Here is an 11021-nt window from a genome sequence, read left to right as displayed (position 1 = left end):
TCAAGGTAAGGAGCAATTTCAGACGACAGTTCTTAGTACACACGAGCTGGTATCTTACCAGATCCCGGTGATTTGTTGGGGGTCAATGTTTTTAAGGAGTCACTCTATTCTGCGGGTGGAAAAGTCGATAGCTTGCGTTGGCTGCAGAAATGTTTTCAGAAGGTTATCTGGTATATTCTGGTAGCATGTATTGAAAACGATTATCACGCTGTAACGAAAAACAAGCAGGATTTGGTGGTATACACAATGGAATGCTGAAGGGAGGTCAAGCAATAAGAGAGATAATCACAGCCTATCTTCAAAAGTACACAGTATTTGTTTGAAGACATATTCAACTGCTTCCTCTGCAGAATTTCCACGTCCAAACTCAAATTGTGAGGTACTGAGTAAGTTCTTTCTAGATCTTCAGGTATTTGGGCTCTACCCTTAACCCTCTACCCACCTCAATGACTTTGCCAATCACAGGAATGATGGAGATGGGGCAGTAATTTTTTGGATTGTTTTCATCACCTCGCTTATAAATTGGTATTACCGGAAAGTATTTTATGATATTAGAAAAGTGTCCAGACCAGAAAGAGGAATTGAAGACCGCAGACAGTGAAAAAGGAAATTTAATGAACAATGGCCTTAATAATATCATTAGAGAGACCATCATTCTCTCTAGTTTTTGATCTTTTAAATTTAGCAACCTCTTTCACTATTTCAGATGGAGTGACCCACTTCCAGCGATAAGTTTCAGTAGGAGCAGGAGATCTATTGTCGCAATCTTAAAAATCCAAATCATAATTAAAAATTGTACAAAGAATATTGTCTCAGTAACTTGTGAAGAAGTTAAATTCAGAGGGATGTACTGTGGTATCTTTTGTTACATGAGTTGGACTTATTTTCCTGATGATTGACCGGGTGGCTTTACATTAATTTTGGGAGCAGTCAATAAAATAAATATTCTATTGGAATTGCATTTAACCAATGTTAGCTTTCTATGATAATCCCTTTTGAGCAAATTGCACATTTTAATTAAGGTTAGCATCACTTGACTTTCTTATACCATCATAATACTTCCACAGCAGATTTTCTCTTAACAGTAGACGTTCAGGTGTAAACCAGTTATTTTGTTCATTAATTGGCTTAAGCTAAATTTTGCAAGGACACCTCATCTATTTTGGCGAGAAGATGTTTGAACTTCATCAAATGGCTTGGAGTAATTGAAGTCTCAAGCAAACAGCCCCCGCTTCAACTGCCAGAAAGCCTTTTCTTCCCTGGTTATATATATTTTGTCTTGCTCTTTCACTATGCAGATAATGATGCTACAGCGCAGAGAAATGTCACACAACAACACAAATGTGTAGACAACTGTGAAGTTTTCTTTCACAATGGCTATACATTACTTCCACGGAGTAATTTTTGACCTTGTTACTCTTATTTAAATAGAACCTGTATGAATATGTTATAACTGGTGATGGTTATTCTTAATTAAATGAAGAATACAATGCATCTTTCCGCTGTCCTTAATTCACATACAACTAGTTTCAACGCGCAAGCGTCATCATCAGGTATAAATTAATCAAGTCACAGTCCAGTTATATACCATTCATGAGGGAGAGGAGTGGTGGGTGAGAGAGGGGGGAGAAGGAGGGGAAAGAAAATGGGGTTGCGATCGGCATTGGTGGGGAGGGGGGAGTTAAGCATCAGGAAAGGTGATTGGTTAGTTTACAGTGGGGTGGGGGGTTTGCTGGGTCTATCTGTGAAGGAAAGGGATATTTCCAGGATTGGGAAGAGGTATTCAAAGAATAAATCGTTCACCAAATGACCCGTTTTTAAATTCTTCCTGATTTGGAGCTCTTCCCACTTGTCCATCCTCATTCCTTTTTCCATCTGGTGTTAGAGTTCCAGGTTGAAATCGCTCCCATGATTTTCTTCCCATAGATGCTTGGCGTAGTGTGATTGCTTGAGGTCACAAGCGATCTCAAGCGACCTTCTTCATTTTATTAACATGAATTTCCACAAAGTTAAGCTGGGAACAATTGTATATGGTTATTCTTGTTTTATAGTCCGCACATTAAGAACCACCATCTATCAATTAAGACAGGGATTAACAAGCTTGTATAATGGAGCAGCGTATTCAACCAAAATTGGAGAGAATCCTTTTCTATGAAAGTTCATTTTTTCTTGTCTTCAGCATAAGTATAGCCTAGACATGAATACCAATGGTGGGAGTCTTGCACGAGGTAATTACAAAATAACACTATATTTAGGTAATTTAGAGAAATATCATCACATTGTAACATCAATCAGATAATGTGAATCCAATGGCTGATAGACAAATGTGAGATTATAACAATTAATGGGTAACAAAAATATTAGTAGAAATAAAAACATCTAAAAAATTGTTTTATGATAATAGTTTACTAAAAATATATTAATACAAATGGTTTTTACAATGAACACAATATGAAGAAAAAATTATTCATTGAGCTGTCATTCCATAGGAGGAGGTTCATCTTCATCTGAATCAAATTCAACATTTGGATCTTTGACCCATTTTCCACCTTCAACATCTTTGTCCCAAATCCAACCAGACCTAAGTGAACACAACAAAAGAGGATAAAAATGAATATAAATATAATAAAATATATTCCTGACTATATTTAAAAATGCCTGTTAAAAATCTGTAATACATTTAAAAATATCGATTCACTAGAAAATTTCAAATTTTCCACAGTTAGTTTCAGATAAGTAAAATTTCAATACTGATAGCTCCTTTGAATATTGCAACACTGTGAAAAAATGAATAAGATGTGGATCAAGAAGGACAGATGCAGGAGGGGGAGGAGGAAGAATAAGAGACCTGGGTTACTTCGAGAATAATGTTTGATTAAACAATATACTCCCACTGAAATAGCTCCTTCTCTGTTATCTACTAAATATATCACAGACTTGACACTACACAAGAGATGACCTCAAGGACTGTGAATACCAATTAAACTACAGGACTATGATCAGACAAGTGATGCATTAAATTATGCAGCATGAAACTAGATGACTCAACTTATGAAGAAACACAAGGTATATCTTATATTGTACATATACTAGAACCGGTTCATTCGGTACAGATTTTGTGAGAATATACAAGACGCTTAAATATGGACAAAAATGCATTTCCTTGAATGAGATTTCCTCTTCCGGTTCGCGAAACCTTCCCCAGACTTCTCCGAAGCATTATACTTAGCCACAATATCGTAAAGAGTTGATCTGGGGTACCAGAAGAATTGAACTATTTTGAAATATGAACGCCCAATTCGAACACTCTCGATAATAGCACCTCTTCAATTGTACTCAGCGCTTGTATGTAACATCTCGGCCATTTTGAGGTTATGACTGTTTACTAGATGCCTATAGGTTTTGAGAACAACAATGGCGACACACAGTGGAACTACGATATGGCAGGAAATAAAAATTGAAATTTGTCCGGATTTAAGTGCTGCACCCTGTACATAGTATATAAAGAATACCCATACAGAGAAAGAGACAAAACTCACATTGATAGTTTCAAATTATGTTCCATTAGAGCAGACTGGAGCATTTTCTCTTGATTTGGTTTGACATCACTTCCGGAGAGAGTAACCTTCAATCCTGATGAGGATTCTGCCATAGTGTCCCTGCTTTCCTCTGCACATGAGCTGGATGCTTTAAAAACAAGAACAGTATGATGCAAATAATTTAAATGGCCAAAATACATTAAGCAAACAATTGAAACTATAGACGATATTATGAAACTTATCAAATTTCACTATAATAAGAACCATGTCACAGAGTTATTAATTATGTGATACAACATCAGTTAACCATATTTTCTTGAATTTCAGGCATAAAAATGTACCTACTCATAAAATAAGCAGTTACCCTGTCAGAGCATAGTAATACAGGTGATAAGTAATGCTTTCACATTACTATAGTTTCAATATCAATCATTGATTTCATGAATAATGTGAATTACCTGTATTGCTATGTAGAATCTTGAATCACAAATATTAAGTAATATTCTTTCATTCTACTGGAAGAAACTTAACCTTTTTAATAAGAAAAAAATTGTTTTTACTTAATCAGGTCTGCTAGGTTTTTTGAAAGATATATTTAATGCTGAGCTTTGGTTTTCGGTTGAAAAAAGTGAGTAGGGAGAATGGGTAAAACCCTTGTGACTCATGCATGTAGCCTGGCGTAGGCCCAGTGAGTTCTCAACTAAGCCCCATAGAATTTTTACATTCCTATAATTCCACCAAGTCAACTAAATAGGCCCTGATAGTAAACCCCCTCTTTCAATACATTGCCTTAAGTTCAACATGGAAGCTGAATAATAAGATGGATTTCCTAATATTGAATGAAAATGAAGCCAGTTTCATGAAAAACGAAAAAGATAATAAAGTTGAGGCATTGAAGCTACTTGGAATATCAAGTTATTTCAAACATCAACTAAACTAGTAAATGTCGTCTGAAGGCGATTAGAACTAGTACTAAAACCAAAATGAAATTCTCAAAATTAGTGACCAGCGATTCACTAATTCTTCTTCAAATTGAATTTCAAATCAAATAAGCAGTCTTGATTGGAATGGAATCGAACATACATGATTATGCCCTAATAAGCAAATGCTCAGATAAAAGGCAAATTTATTATAAGCAAAATTTTTATTTTCTTGTTTATTTAAATAGCAGTTATCCTCAGTTATCTTATATGATATTATAAATGTAGAAAAGATGGTTCTAACGCGACACAAATTGACAAAAAGCAATTAAAAAATATATATATATATACTGTAAGAAAATAAATTTAATCAGTAAAAATGAATTTACAAATTTTGGTAACTTAAGAATGTAAATTCATGTAAATACATTATCACTTTTTAATAGAATACATAAAGGTTTTGGAAACCTATTGAAAATATAACCTATCCTTTTTAAGCATGTATTATAACAACAAATTATTATTCTTTTGAGCCAAAATCAAATTCTGCAACACATGTATGGCTGGAAATATTAAAGTTGGTCGGGTACACTCTCAACAATGAACAGCTTGTAGCTTGGATAACAAGTAAATCAATCCCCAAACTTGGATAATCTTGGTTATAAATATGAACAGAAACCTGAATGACATTTTAACAAGAATGGAAAACAATGCATCCCAGAGAATGAAATTCCCATAAATATCTAATTGGAATCAATTTTCAACTTTTGAAGTACTAGACTCAAATTCTTAGTCTAGAATTGAGGAACCAGACTTCATAAGTATCAATCAAGATTCAATTATTACATCAAGACTTAAAAAATAGGTCATTCCATGCAAAAATGGCTGAAAGGACACCATTTTTGGCATCCCTGAAAGTACCACCACATTTAAACAAATCAAAATGAATTGCTATCCTTTTCCCCAACACATTTAACTTTTGGTTATGCACTTACATTAGTTTCTATGTTTGTAGATGCCCACAGAATGTACTGTAGCACACATTTCAATGATGATATAATTATGGTCTTACACTTTTTACAAGGGAATTCCGTGCATTACGTTGGCTGCTTTTAGGCAACCTGTACATTATCCTCACCACCTTTCTATTAAAAAGGCATAGCTACTTTATATTCTCTTTTACACAAGAAAAATTGAGCAAATCTTGGCCAGGAGGAGAACTATGCCATTTGAGAGATAAAAAAGTTATATGGAGGCTGAAATTAGAAGTTTAAAACTTTTTACGGCAACATTATATAAATGTGCTTTTTGGAAAAAAATTATTTTTTGTTGTTTCACCCCCTTAACCAAAATTTTCCTTTCAATGCCTTCCAAGCAAATGTTTGCCAGGACACTATAGTACTAACTGAAAATGCCCAATGTTGTCTTCATACCAGAAATTATATTATTTATATTGTTAATTAACTAAATTTCTAAAGAAAAAAAATCGCACTTTTCAAAAATATGTAAATTTAAGACTTGTATTTATTGAAAAATATAATGGAAATGAACACCTAATACAAATGTGTAGCCATGGCCTTTCAAGAATTACTGAGCTAATCTCGAATGGGGTTACTTGAATCCCTCAAATCCCGGCGGTGTTGAATATTTTTCAGAGGTATCTCGATCCCTACTTGAGGTGCTTTGTGGAGGGCACTTTGAGTGAGTACGCCGTCCGTCGGATGGGACGTTAAACTGCGGACCCCTTGGCGCCTTTCGTAAAGAGTAGGCTAATGCCGACGCCGGGTTTCTCTCCACCCTTCATCCTTTCCTGTCCATCCCCTATGGCGCAAATGACCTTAGCTGTCGGTCGCCTCCCCTAAAAACTACTACTACTACTACCGGATGATATAAATAACTCTTCATCCACAACAACATTTAAGAGAGCACTCCACAAGTTCACTTTCCTCAGGTACATAACTTAACCAGTACACCCTCATTCTACCTATGTGTATTTATGTGTACACATGAATGTAACTGTAAGTTTAATGCCTAATATAATATGTACATGATGATGGGTGAAATGGAATAAGGAACCATTAGGTCTCAATTTTGCCCAAATAAATACCTCTATCTAGCTATCTATGTATAGGACACCAAGCAATAGCGTTGACAATACAAATGGATAATATTTTTGATCATATCTACCTACCACCTGTAATCAATTCAGAATGTCCATAAAGTCATCACGTTGACAACATAATTGTACTTAAAGGTATGCGCCCTTAACATCAACACATTAGAGAGTTTGAAATGCTCAACCCTCAATATCACTCTGTAAGATGATACTCAAGTCATCATACTCCCCAAACTCTGTACCAATAAATTACAGACTTTACACTTAACACCCAAAATTTTATCTAAGTCACAAACCTTGTTCACTGTGAGGTAGGCTATATCCCTCTTTCATTTTCTCTACCACTTTACTGAATGGCTTTTTTCTTTGAAGTCCTTTAAGGTACCTCCTAACTTCAGAATGAGCAGAAGGAGTTGGAGAAGCTTCACTATTTTCAATTACCAATGCTGCAACAAAACATTAAAATTGCATTTGTCATACATAATATGCTCAAAACATCAAGTTTCAATTGAGTTAAACCAATTTCACACACAAATAATCCATGTCACATTTTATCTGACACCTGTCAAGTATTCTCTCACCTCCAACATGTTTTACTGAAAAATGCTGACCTTCCAAAATTATAATTATATAAAACGAGGGTAGGAGGAACAGCTCCTTTCCCCATCTTTTCTTAAAAGACCTACTTGGTACCTGGAAAATTACTCAGCCAAGGTGTAGCTGAGAGTGCCTATGGGCATCACTGGGAAAAGCAGGAGGAAGATTCTTCCAGTAAGTCACATCTATTTTTATAAAATAGATTGACTCAGCTATGGAGCATGTTAATCCAGTGGGTAGAATCCTTGACTACCGACCAGGAAGCCAGAACCAAGGGCCACCTCTCAGCTTCACCCAAGTGGCATGATTTTTTGGGCACCAGATCTTCCTGGGAAACAATAGGCGAAACATAGAAGGAACTGCTATCCCTAACCTGAGAGAATTTCACACACCATTGATCTTAGTGCTAGATTAGCTAGCCTCATTGATGAAACCAATCTTAAGGTTGTGGAAGGTGGCTTTTGCATCCATCGATTTTTTATTTGCATGGTTGTTCCTTGATTCCGGTAGAGGCCGGGGATTATTCTTCCCTGAATGAATTCCAAGTGTTTCTAGAATCTATGCATCTTGTTCCATTAGACATTATCAAAGGCTTTCCCCAAGTCCACAAATGTCTCATATAATGGCTTGTTCATGGGTATCATTTCTTTGGTCAGGACCTTAATTCTCAGTATTGATTCTCTTGCTCATCAGCTTTTCCTGAATCTGAATTGAGTTTCTGTGAGGCTTCCTTCTTCTATTCTTCCACTAATTTTGGGAGTAACTATTTTTGATTAATGAGGCATCAGGCTCAATGTTTGGTGTTCTTCACATTTATCAGCTCTGAGTTCCTTGGGTATTGCAATCATTACACTCCTCTCAGAGTCCTCACACATGTTTCCACTGTTTCAATTTTCTCAGCTTCAAATTTTAATTTTCAGCAATTTTCATAACAGCTGAAAAAGGTTATTTTATTATTAGTCGGTACACTAAAAATATTTTTATTGGAAACTACCCTAGTACTGATGGAGTACTAAAGTCATTTCCCCAAATCTATACATCCAGACAGGACCACCAATTAGGAATTTGATTTGTTCTTTGAGTCTCTACTCTCTATTATTAATTCGAAATTAGTCGGTTCAGACAACATGATATCTAATTTCAATGAGCTATAATATCATGTCATCCGCAGACACCTCTGTTCAAGGTACCCGAGTATGACGCCGATGCATCAAAACTAGTTGTACCAAATAAACATTTAGTGGAAAGGTACATTGTTTTTTTTTTACTTAAGCAATAATGGATTTCCACTTAGTTAAGCCTAAAAACATCGAATATGAGTCAGAATTTTTTGACCTGTGTTAATTAATTTCTTTCTGAAAATAGCACCTTATTTTTTAATTAAAATAGTGTGAGTAGTGCCCTTACTGGCCTAACTAATGCACAGATTGAGTTGAAATTGCTGAAGGCATAGACCTTGTTTTACACATAGGTGTATTATATTTTTAACTGGTGGCCCAGGTTTGAACCCAAAACATACATGTTTTTTGATGGATTTTAATAAGAAAAAATCTTCCAGGCACAACAATTTTACTTCAATCATTTAATGTGTAATAATTCAGCTGCAAGCATGGCTCTTGAATGAAAATGCAGCAAAAAGAATACGCTTTTATTATTCTGTTGATAAATTCTTCACCACCCTCAAATGTTTGAAAATATTTCATTTAAACTCGAATTGTTTCCAATTTTCATCCACTTTCTTGAGATTAATATCAATTGATATGCATTTGTTCCCACTATTATCAAACTTGCCCATAATGAATTGGAATGATGTTGAGTTACTTTAAATGATTGATAAAGAGACTCTTCAAAGCTCCATAAGGTTTTTGATATATTTTGGCAGGAATCCACGCATGGTTTCATTAGGACGTTCTTACCCAATTACCATCCTCCTTTGGGATAGTATAATACTTCCAGATGGGCTAAGGTTCTAGAGGGCACATTTACATTAGATATAAAATTCTACTGTGCTGCAGGGTAAACGGATATGATACCATTTGGTATAGGGTTGGCCCATTGTTATAGGTGATGGGAAAAATGGGTGAGGTCAAAATTATTTATTATATTTATTTATTCAGGTCCGAAAACAGCACATTTTGGCCTTTACATCGAACTATTAACAACGATAACAATGATCACGTTTTACAAACACCCAAGCCCTAGGTAGAGAAAAACTCACCCAGGCGGGAATCGAACCCGCGACCCTTGGAATAGCAGACGAGGACGTTACCCCGCCTCCACCGGGGTCGGCATTATGGCTTACATGGGAATCCTGCATTGTGTATGAGTAGTTCATATAGCATATATCTGTTTCACCCATACTAATATGAAGAATTCTACTATCTTGATTAGGTGAATGAACTTGAAAGCATGTACATGACCTTGGGTTGTCTGTTGTACCGTAAATGCATCCCTTATCGATTAATTACCTGAGCTCAGTGGAGGGAACTTTGGTGACTCCAAAATCATCCGTCTCTGCATGGCTAGTGGGATCTTCTGCTTTCTTTTTTTCGAGCAGCTTGAATATGGGGATGATGTGAGCAGAGGGTGATACTTATGACTTCCTTTGTCTAATGATGTGGTAGCATCTCTTTCACCCACAACAGTAACCATTTCGTTTCTGATTGAATTCAACAATGTTTTACCAAAATGTTACTGAACATAGGGTATAAATAAAGTCAAATACTTACATGTTAACAGCTGACTTTCTAGAGGATGCCTTTAATTCCAGCAATTGTGATGACTTTTGCATTTTTAACTGTAATTCACGCTTATGAAGTAAGTATTTGCTCAATTCTAAGGGAAAAGTAGTAACAAAAGAACTTCAGTCGCTCTCAAGAATCACAAGCAACAAAAATTAGCGTACAACGTACCTGCTATGTGACGCCTTCCTTTACGGTGTATAGCCAGCATATTGATATTGTCGAAAATCGGTCGGTGAACACAAACGACGCAAGTAAGCCTGAAAATACACATGAATAATAACGTAATGTTTACAAATTTAAGTTATCTCAACGAGTTTAATATTTCAAAATTACTATTCACCTGCCATTGCTCAGCAAACGAGCCTCGTCTTCAGGAATTTGTTGGGCTAAAATATCGCTTACGCGCCTGAACTATAATGTAATTTCATTTGCAACATTAGGAATAGTCACTACTGTTATTATGCAGTGCTAATAACCGCGGCAAATTACGCAAAAAGTGCACCTTGAGATTTCTCAGCAAAGACGTATCCATTGTGTCTCTTTTGAACGACATTTTTGTTTCAGGTAAAGGGAAAGCAAACAGTTGACTGAACTTGGCCCACGGAGAACTAGGCCACGCCTATCAACCGGAAGTTGAAGCTCTGGATTTTTCAGTCATACCAACGTACATATTTTTGCACGAAGAAACAAAGTAGTATATATGTTGGTATGGCTGAAAAATCCAGAGCTTCACGTCTGGTAGATAGTCGTGGGCTAGCTCTCCGTGGGCCAATTTCAGTTAAGCTGTTTTCCGTCGCAATGCAAAAGTAATCATACACAAGACGGCATTTTTTATGGAATCTCGTGATGGATCATAAACGGTAGTTTGTTAATTTTATTTTTTTAAACATATTTTCTCTCGAAACAGACAATTTGATTTCCCCATTTGCGTTCATTTCTGTTTCTAATAACTTGCAATTTTCCGCGCGGGCGCTATACTTTTTTGGTTTAAAATAGAAAGTCGAATTTGGCAATTCTTACATAGTTGACCCGACACAACCCAACCCAACCTTGCCGGTTGATCTTAATGCGTTGTCAGAGTGACTTAAGTAGAAATGGTTGCAAA

At 35.9% G+C, this 11021-nt stretch overlaps 1 protein-coding gene across 2 annotated transcripts; it reads right to left on the bottom strand.

The window, feature by feature from the left end:
- Positions 1 to 2400: 2400 nt before the first annotated feature.
- On the bottom strand, positions 2401 to 10528 carry LOC139692230 (sodium channel modifier 1-like). Of its 2 annotated transcripts, none has more exons than XM_071590296.1 (8): positions 10419 to 10522; positions 10257 to 10327; positions 10085 to 10173; positions 9902 to 10007; positions 9641 to 9831; positions 6872 to 7021; positions 3540 to 3687; positions 2401 to 2581 (listed from the first exon to the last, which is right to left on the bottom strand). In XM_071590296.1, exons 1-8 carry the CDS (start codon positions 10467 to 10469, stop codon positions 2479 to 2481), a joined length of 909 nt encoding a protein of 302 aa, XP_071446397.1. In that variant the 5' UTR covers positions 10470 to 10522; the 3' UTR covers positions 2401 to 2478. The 2 variants fall into 2 exon arrangements, with proteins under 2 accessions (XP_071446397.1, XP_071446398.1); XM_071590297.1 differs by having other exon boundaries at positions 2402 to 2581; positions 10261 to 10327; positions 10419 to 10528.
- Positions 10529 to 11021: the final 493 nt, after the last annotated feature.

Source organism: Hetaerina americana, unplaced genomic scaffold (assembly GCF_022747635.1).
Source record: "Hetaerina americana unplaced genomic scaffold, ioHetAmer1.1.p SCAF_4, whole genome shotgun sequence".
NCBI classification, from domain to species: domain Eukaryota; kingdom Metazoa; phylum Arthropoda; class Insecta; order Odonata; family Calopterygidae; genus Hetaerina; species Hetaerina americana.
The sequence above is the reverse complement of the archived record's forward strand: the minus strand, read 5'-3'. Positions and strand labels throughout refer to the sequence as shown.

Excerpts from the sequence above, each read along its gene's own strand:
- LOC139692230 (XM_071590296.1), bottom strand. The coding sequence starts at position 10,469 with ATGTCGTTCAAAAGAGACACAATGGATACGTCTTTGCTGAGAAATCTC. Across the intron at positions 10,328-10,418 it reads CTTTGCTGAGAAATCTCAAG|TTCAGGCGCGTAAGCGATAT; the intron begins GTGCACTTTTTG and ends ATTACATTATAG. Across the intron at positions 10,008-10,084 it reads AGGAAGGCGTCACATAGCAG|AATTGAGCAAATACTTACTT; the intron begins GTACGTTGTACG and ends CTTTTCCCTTAG.